Here is an 18,497-nt window from a genome sequence, read left to right as displayed (position 1 = left end):
GTTACCAAATGTAGAAAAATATTGTATGCATCTTTTGGTGTTGACACTGCTGAACTCTGGTGCCTCTACCTTTTGTAGCTACCTTTGTGTGTGTGGTGCAAAGTTGGGGGTGGGCGTGGTTCACCAATTTACAGCTTTAGCATAAAGCTGTAAGTGATGCCAATGCATTTATCCCTCTCTTCTTTTACATCTTAAAACCTGGAGAATGTATATTAATGTGAATTATTTTATTTTGCATTTTTAAGCACCAATAATAAACCAAACTTTCTATGTATACTTTATTTTTCTTAGCATCTGGACAAAATATTTAAACACAGAGAACTGCAGCAGAAGCTGGTGGATGCAAAGCTTGAGCAGGCCCAAGAAATGATGAAGGAAGCAGAGGAGCGACACAAACGAGAAAAGGAATATGTACTTATCATTTTAGTCATTCTGCATATCTGCTCCAACTCAGTGTCAGAGACACTCTGAGCAAGTTATTTTGTATTTATTTATTTATTTGAGACAGAGTCTCTGTCGTTCAGGCTAGAATGCAGTGGTGCGATCTCGGCCCACTGCAACCTCTGCCTCCCAGGTTCCGGCGATTCTCCTGCCTCAGCCTCCCAAGTAGCTGGGATTACAGGCGCCCACTACCATGCCCGGCTACTTTTTCTGTATTTTTAGCAGAGACATGGTTTCACCCTGTTGGCCAGGCTGGTCTCGAACTCCTGACCTCAGGTGATCCACCCCCATCGGCCTCCCAAAGTGCTGGGATTACAGGCGTGAGCCACCGCGCCCGGCTGCAAGTTGTTTTTATAATGGTCAAAGAGCACTAGACTGATGGAGAAAGAGCCCCAACTTCTATGGAGAACTAAATTAGCCAGCCCAGTCTGAGGCACTGTATCTACACTACTTTCTACATAAAATCGTCATTCATCCATTCCACACATATTTTTCAAGTGCCTGTTATCTGCTAAGCACTGTGTTAGGTGCTGGGACATAGCCGTGAACAAGACAGAAAAGGGCCATCTCCCACTATGGAGATCAGAGTTTAACTGGAAAAAGACAGGCAATAGACAAGCAAACAAGGAAGGGTCATTACAGACAATAATCACTGCTACTAAGGAAATAAAGAGAAACTGAGAAGGGGCCCAAGAAGGGGACGTACTTTAGATTGAGTGACCAGGAAGGCCTCCTGGAGGGAAGAATGCTTGATTGAGCTAAGCCCTGCCCGATGAGGAGCTGCCACTTGGAGCATCGTCTCCAGCATCTGCAGCAGCAACAAACGCCCTAATGCTGGAGCCAGTTTGGTGTGCTCCAGAAACAGGGAAAGGTCAGGGAAGCAAGAGCATGGGGGAAAAGTTCAAAATGAAGCTGGAGAGGTAAGCAGGGGCCAAACTGGGTAGCTTTGTAGGGCTTAAAAAGTCATTTGGATTTCATTCTAAATACAATGGGAAAGTACTGGGTACTTCTGCAAAGGAAGTGATGGCATGATCTACTCTGCATCTGCTAAGATTAATTTGGCTCCTGGACGGAAAATAGACTGCAGAGGGACAAAAGAGCAAGAAGACAATTAGGGGACTACTATAGCAATCAGATGAAATGTGACAATGACCTGGTTTAGGGATATGGCAGCAGAGAAGAGGGTTGGAGATGGATGAAAGTTGTTTTCATTGTGAAATCAACAGGCAGTGCTGCAGACCTGAAGCTGGTGACAAAGAGAAAAGGAGAGAGTCAAGGATGACTCCTAAGTTTTGGCCTCAGGAAACTGAGTGGCAGTGTTTATTGATATCTCATTAACTCCAAGCACCCCCTAAAAAGCTATAGGGCCATTCTACGGATGAGAGAATTGAGGCTCCAAGAAGATACGCAACTTGTAAAGGTCACACGCTGCTGATTGAGCAAGATGTGTTTTGATCTTCTGTGCGTCTGTTCCCAAAGCCCACACTCTCTGTGACAATGCATCATACTCAGATGTGTGTTTCAGAGGTATGAGTTGAGGCATGTATCTGTTGCTGGGGTGAGAGAGAGGTAAAACATAGTCCATGGACCAATTATTCAAATTTGGCCATTTCACATTTTGATCTTGAGCTTTTCATTTACCCAAAATCAGACCAGAATCAATTCAATTGGTTAGAATAGTAATTTTAAAATAACTTTTCAAACATGGCAACAAAAAGACAAATTTTGGGCAATATAATCTGGTGGACATTGAATAATTTCAAATCAGAAGTCCATGTTCTCTTAAGAAAAAGATTAATTTATGAAATCCATCTACAACCTAGCTCTGAAAGCAAGAAATAAAACATTCAATTATTATTCACAATCCAAGAGAATAGAAATTCCACCATTGCTGTAATTACCCTCTTGGGTAAAATATGCTTCCCACAGGATAGCAGTACTTTGTTATATAACACACGAGACACGACCGAGAAAGAACTAGACAAAGATGCACATGAGAGATATTGGAGAGCAGGTTTGAGACGATCCAGCCTTAGCAAGAAACTAGCACCCCGCCCTGGTTCAGCAAAACAGATTTGAGTCAAAGAGAGGGAGCTCCCCTCAGTTCTTCAAAGCTAGCCGCCTACCTGGGTTGTAGCTCGGGCACCTCCCTTTGGAAGTGATGAGGTATCAAGTCATCCAGGCAGAATAGGCAGCCACCAGCCTCCCTCAAGGTCAGGGGTCACCAGTCACAACAAGGCTGCATAACCAGCTCACAATAAGCAGGCACAGTGCCAACACTCCCCTTAGATGGCCAGAGGGGACACTGTAGGGCTTCTATTCCACAGCTGCCCTAGTCCTCTCATAGGACCAGTCAGTTGCACTTCCATTAAGAATCAATCTTCACTGCACACTGTGAAGCATAGAGGAACAATTACAACCCATTTTACAAATGGAGAGGTTGGGCCATAGGAAAAAGACAAACTTAGATGAGGAAAAAGATGCTCTCCAGTTTTTAAAAATCATGATTGTATTGTTGGTTTTTTTGGTTCTGATTACATAAGCAATGCATAGACCTCGTGGACATTTTTTTACAATAGGGATAAACTAAAAGTAGGAAATTTAAATCAGCCTATCTTCAAATATAAGAGAAACTTCTTAATTGATGACCACCAGACAGACTAGCCAAATTGATCTCTGATGTTCACTGTTGTCTTTGTGAAACACACTAACTGATGCCCACAGCATGCTGACTCGCAGGTCTACCAAGCCACTCTCTGGAAGGGCTACAAATATTTGCCCCAGTTTAGTAAAGTGGAGCTTACCAAGAATCAGCTCTTTGCACAAACCTTTTCTTTCCAATTGCACTTGCTTTTGTGTAAATCAACAGGATGTTACATAAACTGATGAAATATAAGTATGAAAACAAAAAACTGTTTGTGCAAATTATGCTTAGTGCTTTGAAAGACTAAATGCAAACAAGTGGCAAAAAACTGTCAAACTAGCTATGAGTAGCTATAAAAGACTGGGGGGAAGTGGAAAACTCTAGAGAATTATCCAGTCAAGCTGCTTCACAAGTATTTTTAGGTTCTAGCACTATTGCTAAACACACACACAAGCCTAACAACCTAGAAATCTTATATGGCACGCTATGTATGTGATTTTTAAAAATAATAATAAAAACAAAACAAAAAACCCTCTGAACTCTAATCAGAAGATCCATACCCAAAACAAAGACCACAGCCCCTCCTCAAAATTGAGAAATGGACATTCATCTTAAGTTAAAAATTACAAGCTTATATATGAGTGTGTCATTGTATGCCCAAATCACCTTTTCAGTTTAACCCATCAGCTCTCAGGGGCCAGGATTCAGACCAATAAGTCAAACTTCTAACCCGTATTTCTCAAAATGTAATCCACAGACCACTGATATCCAGACCATTTTGGGTATTTTCTTTAAGCACAGATTTCAGTCACACCCTGTACTTCCTAAATCATATTATCTGAGAGGCATCTGCATTTTAATATGTTCCATAGGAGATTCTGATGCATGTTAGAAGCTCTGTGTCAGGAATCAGGGACAAAGACCAAGGACATACATATTTTTTATTGTATCACATGTGCTATGGTGGAGAACAGTGGTCTAGGAGAATGATTCCGGGTTTACTATCAAGAAACAGTTGTTGGCCAGGCACGGTGGCTCATACCTGTGATCCCAGCACTTTGGGAGGCCAAGGCAGGCAGATCACGAGGTCAGGAGTTGGAGACCAGCCTGGCCAACATGGCAAAACCCCTTCTCTACTAAAACTATAAAAATTAGCTGGGTGTGGTGGCAGGTGTCTGTAATTCCAGCTACTGAGAAGGCTGAGGCAGGAGAATCGCTTGAACCCAGGAGGTGGAGGGTGCAGGGAGCTGAGATCACACCACTGCATTCCAGCCTGGGCGACAAAAGAGAAACTCCGTCTCAAAAAAAAAAAAAAAAAAAAAAAAGAGAGAAAAAGAAAAAGAAAGAAAAGAAACAGTTGCTGACAAAAGTGCACCCAGTGAGGAAGTTCTGGAGAGGTTCAAGCAGAGGCTGAATGATTGTCAGCCAGGATTGCTAGAGAGGGTTCCAGAATGTGGTGGGAAGTTGAATTTTTTGTGATTCATACTTAAGCTGGAGGCTTTTTTTTTTTTTTCATTAAAACCACTAGTTTATAGTTGAGAATCCAACTTTTTTAGGCCAATTATTTTCTTAGCTTTCTTTTTCTTTTTCTTTCTTTCTTTTTTTAGAAGTGGAGTCTCACTCTGTTGCCCAGGCTAGAGTGCAGCAGCCCCATCATAACTCATTGCAACCTGGGATTCCTGGGCTCAAGTGATCCTCCTACCTCAGCCTCTTGAGTTGCTGGGACTGCGGGCATGCATCATCACCCCTGACTAAATTTTTTTTTTTTTTTTTTTTTTTTTTTTAGTGACAAGGTCTCCCTATGTAGCCCAGGCTGGTCTCAAACTCCTGGCCTCCAGCAATCCTCCCAGCTCAGCCTCCCAAAGTGCTGGGGTAACAGGCATGAGCCACTATGCTGGGCCTGGTTTTTTTTTAGCTTTCTTAGATTCTTTTCAGAGTTCCAAAAAATTACTTAAGGAGGTTAATGAGCAGGTTATTAAGTTTTATAGACAAATTACAGCCAAATAGTAATCTAAAAGGTCAATCTGACCATCTTTCCACACACTTTCTCTTCTCATAGTTGCTGAACCAGGCGGCAGAGTGGAAGCTTCAGGCGAAAGTGCTGAAGGAGCAGGAGACAGTCCTACAGGCTCAGGTGAGGCCAAGGGGATGAGGCATGGGGGCGCTGTCCTCACGGTCCCCAGATAAAAAGGCTGGGGCCAAAGGTGGGCAGCAGAGGTCCTCCTATGTGGCAGGGGATGGGGGGATGGGAGTTGGAAATGAAGAATAACTTCACATTTATTCGTATTTTTAAGTAAAAATAAAAGCACAATATTATATCTATGAAAAAGAAATGTTCTGCACCAGCAACATCCAGTCAAAGGTTTGTTGACAGACAATGGATGACAGTACAATGGTCAACAGTGTCAGCCAGTGTCCAGGTTCCCATCTAGCGCTTCTTATTTCTGCTGTGTTTTCCCTCTCATTGCCCTGTTAAGGTAAGAAGAAAATGTAAACTACTTAGATGCACCATCTATGACTGGCGATTCTTAAAATGTCCTCATGTTTTGATATTATTTATCATAAAAAGAAAATGAGGCCCAGGCGCGGTGGCTTGTGTGTAATCCCAGCACTTTGGGAGGCCCAGGTGGGCAGATCACCTGAGGTCAGGAGTTCAAGACCAGCCTGGCCAACATGGTGAAACCCTGTCTCTATTAAAAAGATACAAACCTTAGTCGGGTGTGGTAGCATGTGCCTGTAATCCCAGCTACCCAGTAGGCTGAGGCAGGAGTATCACTGGAACTCAGGAGCCACAGGCTGTAGTGAGCCGAGATCACACCACTGCACTCCAGCCTGGGTGACAGAGCAAGACTCCATCTCAATTAAAAAAAAAAAAAAGAAAAGAAATGAGAAAAATAGTCACCACTCAAGTTTCTGTGCCATCAGAGGTTGGCCTTGTCAGTGGTGAATGGATAGAAGTGGCAGGCAAGTCAGGAACCATTTTGAGTTGGCTGCGTGGCAACTTTTATGTGCTTCTGTTAGACTCTGGGGGGTCCTATTTCAGATTCTAAAAAGAAAGGGGGACCATTGTGGACATTTATGCCCCAGGTGACTCTGGAAGAAAGCCAGACCTACCCATCTTCCCCCTACCTTGGGGCTCTGCCCATCCTAAATAATGGTCCCTGTGGGTTCCAGGAGTACCGTCCTGCCACGGGCCACAGAAGGACTTCCGCTGCCCTGGGAAACACCCAAGTGTTAAAGGAACTGTGAGGTCACAGGGAGAAATTCACTGAAGTCAAGGAAATCAGAAGCCTTCCAAGCTGGGCATCACTAATTTAAGATTTGTAAATGTTTATGTGCTGACAGCTGAGTACTTGTTCATTGTAAACACACACACACACACACACACACACACACAAATTGTGTTTATTGTAAAAGAAAAAAGCAAATAAGAAATTTAAAATCACAGATTATACCACTACATAGACAAAATACAGGGAACATTTTCATATCTGGCCTTCTTAAAGCATATATCTGCAATGTGTTTATAGCAAAGCAATACTAAATTATTTTCTCCAGTATGAACTATTCTCTGATAATAAAGAAGAATTGTTTTAATACACTAGGTGCATAGAGGTTAGAAACATAATGTGTCTGAATCAAAGGGCCCGGAGTTACAAACTCAAGATCATCCTTAAGGCAGTCACAGAACTCATCGCATCATGGTGTAGGGTGGGTGGCTGACTGCTGGCTGTCTAGCAGAAGGAAAGGGGGTGTGACCTCAAGGAATCAAGCCAAGGCCTCTAATTCTATCTGTGCCTCATTCACCACACAGAGCCTTGAGGGGAACAATAAATAATACTTGAAGCTGTGCACTGTTCACATCATTTGCTACATGCAATCTCTACTCCTCCATGCAAAATGAAGACAATCAACTTGAGCAGAGTAGATTATATTGTTAAACTGCGGGCGACAGAGTGATTCACTCAGCTGGCATCAGAATCAAGGCCTTTAATGACCTGTACAATACAAATACAAAGGTTTTGATCTAATTTCCCACCTATACCCCCTCAAACTTAAAAAACCATCAACCAGGGGTTCTAGATTTGCTGTTGTTCCTCATTCATCCCCGAGTCCAGGCACCAGGTCCGAGCGCTAGCTCTTTGAGAAGCTGTGTGACCCTGTGCAACTCACCTAAACCTCTAAGGAACTGAATTTCCTTGTCTGCAAAATGAAAGTGCTATAATGAATCAATGACCCCAGTCTGGGGTCCTGCAACCCCTGAGAGGCCTATGACTTTTCAGCGTTTCTCGAACATCAGCACATAAGGTAGCAGCTCCTATCTAAAATGTAGTTGTTTCTGATATTACTTCACCTCTTGCTCAGCAACTGTGGATGGAAATTATGCCTATGTTTAAGTTTTTAAAAGGCAAATCAGTTAATGCATATATAATATATGTAGTTGGTTTTCAAGTCATGCATGCAAAGCATTTTGCTCAGTGTCTGGCCCAAAATAAGCATAATTAATTCAACCAATATTTACTGAGCATCTACTAAGTGCTAGGCATGGTTCTAGGTTTGGCGATATAATCATCAATAAGAGAGAGAAAAATCTCTGCTTGACTATTAATTAGTGTATGAACTAGTAGTATTATTTCATAGGTAAGGATTCGTATAAGGAAATATGAGACAACAGGAGACTTTTTTTTGAGATGGAGTCTCTCTCTGTGGCCCAGGCTGGAGTGCTCACTGCAAGCTCCGCCTGCTGGGTTCACGCCATTCTCCTACCTCAGCCTCCTGAGTAGCTGGGACTACAGGTGCCTGCCTCCACGTCCTGCTAATTTTTTGTGTTTTTAGTAGAGACAGGGTTTCACCGTGTTAGCCAGGATGATCTTGATCTCCTGACCTCGTGATCCACCCGCCTTGGCCTCCCAAAGTGCTGGGATTACAGGACCTCGTGAGCCACCGCGCCCGGCCCAACAGGAGTCTTAAGTTGCAAAAAAGTTGAAGAAACACTGGAAAAGATGATCTCAAGATGCTATTCTGCTGTAGTTCATGACCATAGAGAACTTCCAGAGCTGAAGAAGTGTGGCCCTAAGCTAAGTTGACTCCGCCTTCTTCTCCATTGCCCGCAGTGTTCCACAGTGCAGGCAGGCAGCCTCACTAATTGCAAGAACCCTCCTTTGTCTTTCCTTTTTGTCTCCAAGTTACCTTTGAAATTCCAGTAATTACTTAAGCCTCAAGAAGAAAATAGAGGTCCTGAATCCCTACATGTAATCATGTTTAAACAAGCTCCTCATTAAAAAGTATCAACATTATATTTTTAAAACTTTTAAACTTTGAAAACAAACTCTATCACAGATTCTTCTGCGTAACACTCCAACACTTCCTTTGGTTTTACGCTGTCTTTAAAGGGGTGGGAGTAGCAGGAGGCCAAGGCGAAGGCCCCATTTCTAAGGTCTGGGCAAGAGAATTATCAAGGACAGATTGTGTTATTTTCCTAGAGAAGTCACTTTTCAGTCACAAGACATCTGCTGGCCAATTGAGGACAGGCTTCTCACTTAGGGAAGCGATGTCTGGCTTTCAATTATACAAGCCAAGGCAACAGAATAAATGTCAGAGACGATCAATGGGATACAATTGTCACTACAAATAGACTGTTCATTGGATCAATAAGGATGAAGACAGTAGCAGATGTGGGAAGTCAGCAATTCTGACGTGGACACAAAATACTACCCAAGGGGAAAGATCAGTGGGTAAATTGTTAAAAGCATGTAATCAGAGTCTTTAAAGTCTGAAATCCTCCCCATACCTCTACAGGGTGAGAGGAGAGCACTGTTGCACCTGTTCTTGTCATGGGACTTACTCCCAAACCAAATCTCACAGGTTCACCAAGATGATTCCTGGACACAGCTGTTTCCCATACTCTATGAATGTCTGTAATTAAAATTTAGTGCCCAGTAAAAAGACTGTGTTTGTCAGTTCGCCCATTTAAAAGTGAAATATTGAGGCAATTTTTGTTGTTGTTCTAATCATAGAAGAGTTTGTTTCTATTTGTGCCTCTGGCAGGAGAAATCTGTGCATGACCTCTGGATGTCCTTCCCTGGCTCTCCGAAATACCAAAGTGATACTGGGAACATGACACATGAAACCAAACATGCATCATGTCAGCACGATAGTGAGAGGGAAGACGCTCCCAAACAAATATCCATTTAGTAAACAAGAAGTACAAATGTTTAGTAAGTAGGAGAGTGTTAGAGTTATCTGAGAAATCCATAGTTTTTGCCACCAGACGGAGAGGTCAAATAGGAAGAAAAGCAAAATATTAGACTGGTCACTGGAAGGAAGAAATGGGGAATTGTTGTTTAATGTGTATAAAGTTTCCATTTTGCAAGATGTTAAAGGTTCTGGAGATTGGTTACACCATGTTGGAAACATACTTAGCAATTCTGAACTATACACTTAAAAATGGTTAGGATGGTAACTTTTGTGTTATGTGTATTTTACTACAATTAATTTACTTAATAGAAAGAAAACAAAAACTAAAACCATAAGTAGAAAAAGCACAGAAGAGCTGGTGATGAATCAAGACACTACTTCTCAGAACTCTGGGTGTGTCTGTCTTCTCCACGCTAATGAGCCAGCAACAAGAAAACATAAGAAACGGAAACAAAATCTGCCCAATTAATACACCACGAAGAACATTCTGCCTTTTTCTTTTATAAAGCCTTCACTTTGAGACATGATGGAAAAATTTAACAGGTACACATGGAAAAGTAAGACACGAGGACAGCCTTACCCAGTCAAGTGAAGACAATCAAACCTGAGAGTTTTTAATGTCTGTTAGCTCATGTTGAGGCTGAAGTCCTGGGAGTGGTGGTTCTTGCTGATTCCAACAAGGCTGCATCTGTGAGATGGACCAGACATGTGCTCACTCCTGCCCCGTCTGTCTACAGCCTGTAACTACAGGGCTGCAAGAGGGATCGGGAGGATCAGCTCAGGAGACCACAGTGTCTGCCGTCTACGTAATTCTGCTAGAGTTACTGATAAGTTGGAAAAAGAATGGGGAGAAATTAAGGAAAAAAGTTAACAAAAGAGGCCGGACTGAGAATACAAATGAAAAGATGTTGTGACAGAAGGTGACCAGGATCTGCTGGGGGTAGTTGTTCCCACCCTAGGCCAATGGATGATGTGCAGGGTAGGTAGCCAGTCCCCAAGAGCTAACCCTAGGGCACAGTGTCTCCGACTGAGAGGTTTGACCCATATGTGGTCCCTGAAATTAATTCTGGCCCACAGTGGATTCCAGCCAGTATTTTGAAAAAAAAAAAAAAAAAAATGAAAACACAATTGAACAGAATATGTCATAGTGCATTGCACATGATTGGCTGGGTACAGTGGCTCATACCTGTAATCCAAACACTTTGGGAAGTTGAGGCAGGAGGATTGCTTGAGGCCAGGAGTTTGAGACCAGCCTAGGTTTAAAAAAAAGAAAAAAAAAAAAGCCAGGCATGGTGGCTTGTGCCTGTAGTTGTAGCTACTCTGGAGGCTGATGCAGGAGGGTCCCTTAAGCCCAGGAGGTTGAGGCTGCAGTGAGCTAGGATCACACAATTGCACTCCAGCCTGGGTGACAGAATCAGACTGTCTCTTAAGAGAAAGAAAGAAAAAAAAAAAAGCCGCAGTAAATATTGTCTTATGCACCATGCATGTGTGTGAGAGAGAGAGAGAGAGTCTGTGTGTGTAAAACCCTAGAGCCCCTTCTTGGCCATGGATTCCTTGATGCCCCTTTACTCTGTCTTCTTTAATCTGTGTGTCGAGGAATCATGAGAAACAAATTTTGGTTCTGTCACATACTCACAGTACTAATGAGAGATTTCAAAATGATGATCAGCTGTCATTTGGCTTTTCTTTGGATAATCTATATTCTACAGAAATAATTTATGTTATCATTGTTGTCTACTACAGTAAAATCTCTGCTACTCCAAATTATTGGGGAAAACCCATTCTAGATAAGCAATTTTCTGGGCTCGAGGGATTGTTTGACTCATACATACTGCCTCTCACACACACCTCCCAAGACTGGAAACTCTCCAATCTGCCAGCTTTCATTCAGGCTGCTTTCTGTGCTTTAAAAAAGACACTCACACTGATAACACTGGTCGATGCCTTCCTTCCAGCTGATAACCCAGCCTTCCTGGTCTGTCCAGTGCAGCCAGGGCCCTTGTTTGTTGATGGATGCTGCAAGTCTGCTTCTTCATACAAAAAAATGTGTTGTATGAAAATGTTATACCCATTTGAGGACTTGGGACTATTCTGGACACTCAAGAGTACCAAAAATTCATTTGAAAATTGAGTCTTGACCAATCTGAATCATCCATACTAAATCCTCTCTCATTCAAAACATGCTACCCTAATATTATTTTCAAAGGCAAGATTTTATTATGTTATCACTGTCATTAACGATCAAGTATTTACACACTTTGCTTCCCTGTGTTGCCCCATTTCCACCTTGAATGCAAGCACTAGAATTAAGGACTTGGCAATACAAATGCTCCTCGCCATGTCTCTATGGCGAGCCACACACTTGGCAAATGCTAACCCATACAATGCTTCTCTGCAAATTAGAAAAAGGCATCTATTTTTCAAGACTCATCACTTCCATCTGTGGAAAACTGATACAATACACTGATTTTGATAAAAAGGGACATTTAACTGCTATTGGCTGGAATGCCATATTCAGAAACATACAAAACTCTGATGTCTGAAACAGAAATGGCAACTGCCTAGAGTGGTATACAACCTGCATCATGGTAATGGCCCTTGTCCGTGTCCAGCCCACATTTCCTTTATCACATCTTTTCATTTGTCTAATTTTTCCCTTCCTTCAAGACCAAGTTCCAGGTTCACCTTCTCCATAAACATGTGACTCACATGGTCACCTGCCATGTTCACCTTCTTCGATCACCCACTGTCCTTAACTGACTTGACTTTGCAGCCATTGTCCCATAGTCAAGTTGTCTTTGAGATGGGCTTCCCATTAGAAGTGCAGGTCCCTCATGCAGATGCACGTGTTAAATACTTTTGTACATACAGTCCATGCACATAGTACTCAACATATGTTAATAAAAGTTTTAATATAATGATATCATATTTTCTTTTTTCTTTTTTCATTTTTCTTTTTTTTTTTTTTTTTTTGGAGATGGAGTTGTTGCCCAGGCTGGAGTGCAACGGCACGATCTCAGCTCACTGCAACCTCCACCTCCCAGGTTCAAGCGATTCTCCTGCCTCAGCATCCCAAGTAGCTGGGATTACAGGTGCCCACCACCACGCCCGGCTAATTTTTGTATTTTTAGTAGAGATGGGGTTTCACCGTGTTGGCCAGACTGGTCTCAAACTCTTGACCTCAGGTGATCCATCTGCCTTGGCCTCCCAAAGTGTTGGCATCACAGGCGTGAGCCACCGCGCCTGGGCTATGTTTTCATTTTTATTTTAAAGAAGCATTTCAATCATGCTCACTGACCTAGGTTAACCTTGTAGTAAATAAAATAACTAAACATATTACTAATCCTATATTGAGAATTCCTTTAAATAATGAACAATGACCTGTTGTTTTCTTCTGGAAGTATTCTGAAAGATCCACTCTTTCCTCTGTTGACAGCTCACTCTCTACTCAGGAAGGTTTGAAGAATTCCAGAGCACGCTAACAAAAAGCAATGAGGTGTTTGCCACTTTCAAACAGGAAATGGACAAAGTGAGTATTGCTTATCACCAACAAAATATTGACATTTTCTATTTTGACAGGCAAATTTCCTTTGGTTTCCTTTTTCTCTCACTAGGATATTTTGGTGCATTTCACAAAGTAATGAAATGTTTATAAGTAGGAATGAGGTTTGGGTTGTAGTTTTTAATTGGTAAGTATCTAGTGTATTAATCTTAGCAGGAGTACAAAAATTCTAGGTTACATTTTCACTCTGAGAAAGAATAGTTCTTTTTCTAACCCATGGATAACTAAAAAAAACAAAAAACAAAAAACAAAAAACAGAGCTAGCAATTTAACATTTTGTTGTATATACTAAAGTCAAAATATAACCTTCTAAGAATTAAGGAAAAAAAAAAAAAAAAACATTTGGCCAGGCGCAGTGGCTCATGCCTGTAATTCCAGCACTTTGGGAGGCCAAGGCGGGTGGATCACAAGGTCAGGAGTTTGAGACCAGCCTGGCCAAGATGGTGAACCCCGTCTCTACTAAAAACACAAAAATTAGCCGGGCATGGTGGCACGTGCCTGTAGTCCCAGCTACTCAGGAGGGTGAGGCAGGAGAATCGCTTGAACCCAGGAGGCAGAGGTTGCAGTGAGCGAGATCGTGCCACTGCACTCCAGCCTAGGCAACAGAGCAAGACTCTGTCTCAAAACAAAACAAAACAAAACAAAACCTTTATACAAATATACAAAAGAATGTTAGAATAGGAAATGCCATCTTACAAGAACCTTCTTAGAAGAAAACTTATATAATATGATATAACTGATAGAGCCTTGAATGAGAAGATGAAAGCCTGAATTCAATTCTCCAGTGGTGTTGGACAATTCACTTAACTTCCCGAATCTGATTTTTTTTTTTTTTTTTTTTTTTTTGAGATGGAATTTTGTTTTTGTTGCCCAGGCTAGAGTGCAATGGCGCGATCTCGGCTCACTGCAACCTCTGCCTCCCGGGTTCAAGCGATTCTCCTGCCTCAGCCTCCCAAGTAGCTGGGATTACAGGCATGCACCACCATGTCTGGTTAATTTTATATTTTTAGTAAAGACGGGGTTTCACCATGTTGGTCAGGTTGGTCTCGAACACTTCACCTCATGTGATCCACCCACCGCGGCCTCTCAAAGTGCTGGGATTACAGGCATGAGCCACCACTCCTGGCCTCTAATTTTTTTTTTTTTTTTAATCTATGCAGATACTACTTTCCCCTGTCTAACTCACAAGATTGTGAACTTAAATTAATGTATTTTGGAAGGGATTTAAACTTTTTACAATTATTTTTCAAATATAAGGTGCCAGTATTATTATTTAATGTAATGTTTAAAGCTTGTTCAGTGTCTTCCCAATACAAAATCAGCATCAGAACTGTGTTTCTGAACAGGGATTGGCATTAATGGTTTTGAAGTGTAGAAAACATCCTCTTAAAATATATTTTTAAAATACTATGATATATTTTACAATTCAATGAGCAACCTGAAGAAGATTGACACTTGTTAAATGTTACAGTTCTCCCATTGCAGAATAGAACTATCTATTTTCTTAAATTTTTTTTTTAATTCTAGCATTTTAAGACTGGTATAAATTAGAACAGGAAAAGATGTTTTTACTTCAAAATTATGTACTTTTAAGAGTGGAATAAATATTAAATCAGGAGTTCTTAATCTGGGGTTAGTAGTTGACCTGAGAACTCCCTAGAAATTAGCAAAAAAAGATGCACATATGCACATTTTTGTGAAGTGTGGTCCCACAGCTTTCACCACATTCTTAAAAAGATCGACGACCTTAAAGTTTACAAATAACTGGCTGGGCGCAGTGGCTCACGCCTGCAATCCCGGCATTTTGGGAGGCCAAGGCTGGTGGATCACTTGAGGTCAGGAGTTCGAGACTGCCTGGCCAACATGGTGAAACCCTGTTTCTACTGAAAATACAAAAAATTAGCCAGGTGTGGTGGCAGGTGCCTGTAATCCCAGCTACTCAGGAGGCGGAGGCAGGAGAATCACTTGAACTTGGGAGGCCGAGTTTGCAGTGAGCCGAGATCACGCCACTGCACTCCAGCCTGGCGACAGAGTGAAAAACAAGCAACAACAAAACAAAACAAAAAAACAAGAAAACAACAAAAAAAGAAGTTTACAAACTACTAAATTAAAATATGATCAAAATTTAAAACCTAGCTTCTCTACAGAGCCAGGGGCTGACAGTCTTGGGACCAGCCTCTGGCCTCCATGGGTACCTAGCCTCAGGCAGCTTGGCACCATGCCACGAGTGCCCAGCTGTGTTTCATCCAGGAAAGCTGCACCTGAATACATGCCTTGTTCTCCACTTCATCCAAGCAAAGAAGAGATCCTGCAAACAAGAACGTGAGTAGCCTCAGGTTCAAAAAAGACAGGCTGCATTGTATTCACTTCTCACTTCCTCGCACCCAGCCCAGGGCCTGGTGACCACCAGACATTCCGTATGCTTCATTAAATGAAATAAAAAATGGCAGCCCCACTCTTCTGTTAACTCACCTAAATTTTTTTTTTTTTTTAATTTATTCTCTACCTCTCTGAACTTTGGTTTCCACATTTATAAAATCGGGGCTGAAAATAGAACCTTCCTTGTGGGACTGTTTCAAGGATTTTTGTGAACTCTACCTCACTCTATAAATGTAAAGACCCAGAAAATACAGAGGCTGCTTTTGTGCAGCTACTTCTCAGATGTGCCCAGATATTATCAACATTTTAATGGCTAAAAAGGCCATGCCAGCTTTCCCACTGTGATAGTCTTCTGTTCAATACCGTAAACATCCTAAATTACAGGCTTGTTCATGGGACTCCATAAAGATATTCTTCTTTTAAGTGAAAGAAAAAGCAGTGACAAAACCATGTGCCCCTAAGTCATTTCCCGTTTCCTGAAGTGGCTCAGGTGCAAATAAGTTTGCTCACCACTGCCCTAGCTGGCTCAGAAATAAATCATGGCTCTGCTGCAATCTTCATTCTTGACACTGAACATTTGTTTGCTTCAGCAGCTGGTAACAAAAGGACTTCTCCTGGTCTCACATATGGAGCTAATAGCTTCCTTGATATATTAACTCTTCAAGATTAACACTCACACACTCTAATTTCTGTAGACAACTAAGAAAATGAAGAAGCTGGAAAAGGACACAGCCACATGGAAAGCCCGATTTGAGAATTGTAACAAAGCTCTGTTGGACATGATTGAAGAGGTGAGGAAGTTTCTCCCTTAGCTTTAATCCCATCTGTCTAGTCAATATATTCATACTTATTATACAATTATAACCTGATAATAGTACAAATGGTTATGTTTGAAAAGGAGCTGAATTTTCGGTGGAGGGATGTGACATTTTAAATTGTAATAAATATAAAAAGAGCAAAGTTCATTTAGAATCAGGTCCAGACTCATAAAGAGCTTTGTGACCCTAAGTCACATCCTTACCTGTTGATTCAATAGCTGTACCCAGGGCAGCTGTCCCCTTTGAGGGCTGTGAATTCCTTAAAGGCAGGATGAGTGTCTTACTTTACTTTGAATTTTCCCAGTGTCTGACACATAACAAGTGCTGAATAAATTAATCAGTTGATTTGAATATACTGCAAGAAGACACCAGCCCAAGCGTCCAGTGCATGTGCTATTTTCTAATATAAACAGATATGGAGATATCTCTTTTTAATTCCTTCAATAGAAATTTAAGTACTGATCTCATGCCAGGCTCCAAGTAGATTTTGAGAGTCCAAAGGCAGAGAGATACATGGCCCCTGACCTGAGAAGTAGGGTTTACAGGTGAAGGTCTCTCCATGTATAACAAGTGGGAAAAAAGGGTCTCAAAGGCAAAGAGTAGCTAAGAGATGGGGTAAAGGAGTGAGATAATTAGGAACATTTTCATGCACAAATACACAGACATTTCTCAAAGAAAAAATTGAACCATTTGAGCAGCCAGCATCATGAATTAGTATGTGGTGAATTTTTATGGTTATAATTACTGTTCTAACAATTCTTCCCAAATTGTAACCAATTCCAAAGAGATATACTTATTACTCATCAACATAAATCAAATGGCTGCTGGGGTTAGCACATAGCAGTTTATTCATAGAATAGATAAGGAAGGCATTGCTGAGACCCAAGTCCCAATCCATCTCATTTATCTTGCCACAAGTCTTGCTTCTACCTTCTAAGTCTCAGAAGCAGAAAATTCATCTACTCTAAGATTTGAGAGGCTATGGACCAAAGCAGAAGGAAGCCTGACTATCTTTCTTTCCCAGTGAACAGGCTATGGTGATTAAAAATCTACCAGTCTAGTACACAATGCCAAAAAAAAAGGAAGTGATGTCCATGACCAAGCATCTGTTCAGCCCCTACTCTGTGGCCAGGTCCCAGAGCCTAGTAGACAAATTCTGGGACAAATAGTTTTGCTTGTTTCCAGAGAGCATCCTGGACATTTTGCTTATCATGTCATTTCATCTGTGCATATATGTGCGTGTGTTTTCACATCACAGAAAGCACTGAGAGCTAAAGAATATGAATGCTTCGTGATGAAAATTGGGAGGCTAGAGAACCTCTGCCGTGCTTTACAAGAAGAGAGAAATGAACTCTACAAAAAAATCAGAGACACAAAAGTATCTGAAAAGGATGACCAAAGTCAGCATACCTCTGATGAAGAGCCAGAGTCAAACGTCTCTGTGGATCAAGAGATTGACGCAGAGGAGGTTAATAGTGTCCAAACCGCTGTGAAAAATCTGGCCACAGCCTTCATGATAATTCATCATTCACAGTCAACCCCGCATCAGTCCAAAGAAACCCAACCCAAAATCAGCAGTTCTCAGGAGAGCAGTGATGCCGCTCTCAAAGAGCCAGAGCAACCCCCTCTGATCCCTTCACGGGATTCAGAGAGTCCCCTGCCTCCCCTAACTCCTCGGGCTGAAGCCGAAAGAGGCAGTGAGGCTGAACCTCCTTCCAAGGCTAGTAATTCGCCTGCCGGGTTGGAAGCACAAACCCAATGCGAGGGTCTCCCTGTTGGAGCACAGGCTGATCAGCAGTCCTGGAAGCCAGAGGCAGAAGCTTCCAGTCAGGCCCCACAGGCTCCCACCAAGGCCTCCCTACAGGAGATGGAGGCAGATGTGCCTACTCCAGCATGCACGGCTGAAGAGCACATTGCAGCCATGGTGCCTGCATGTGAGCCCAGTAGGCAGCCCCCACCAGCAGCAGCAGAGGAGCTGCCAGTAGGGGCCTCAGCTGGGCCTCAGCCGCCCAACCTGGCTGACACCAATCTGGAAGGTGTCGACTAAGCCTCGCCATGCCTTCAGAGGCTTCGTCCTGACTCCTTGCACCTTCAGCATAACAGATTGTCTTCCGAAAAAGGCATTAAGGGCTAGAGATGTCAAATGAAAGAGAAGTAGGATCAAGTCATTTTTTAATGTTATGCAGAACACATTCATTCAGGCTTTGCTATTTGTTACCAGTTTGTAACTGATTTGAAGGTTTTCTATTTAACACTGGTTGACAGTATAATTTTCCCAAAGGGCAACAAAACATCAGACAGCAAATTTATATTACTTTTCTGTTAAGATAATACTTAATTAAATTTGTTAATCACCAGTAAGATTTTATGTTTAAAGACTTCTACTGCAATATATAAATATTGAAAATGTGATGTTCTGCTTATTTGGATATATAGTTTAATAAGTTCCATAGTA

General features: G+C 41.9%; 1 protein-coding gene across 1 annotated transcript in view; it reads left to right on the top strand.

Annotated features, from left to right (window-relative positions):
- TXLNB (taxilin beta) overlaps positions 1-18,089 on the top strand; it is a 49,209-nt gene extending 31,120 nt beyond the window's left edge. Inside the window, exons 6-10 of the mRNA XM_008006846.3 lie at positions 292-411; positions 5,145-5,219; positions 12,720-12,812; positions 15,920-16,015; positions 17,301-18,089. Of these exons, the coding sequence (XP_008005037.2) occupies positions 292-411; positions 5,145-5,219; positions 12,720-12,812; positions 15,920-16,015; positions 17,301-18,089 (1,173 nt within the window). The remainder of the gene's footprint in view (positions 1-291; positions 412-5,144; positions 5,220-12,719; positions 12,813-15,919; positions 16,016-17,300) is intronic.
- Positions 18,090-18,497: the final 408 nt, after the last annotated feature.

Source organism: Chlorocebus sabaeus, chromosome 13 (assembly GCF_047675955.1).
Source record: "Chlorocebus sabaeus isolate Y175 chromosome 13, mChlSab1.0.hap1, whole genome shotgun sequence".
NCBI lineage: Eukaryota > Metazoa > Chordata > Mammalia > Primates > Cercopithecidae > Chlorocebus > Chlorocebus sabaeus.
This window is presented reverse-complemented; position numbering and strand designations above follow the sequence as displayed.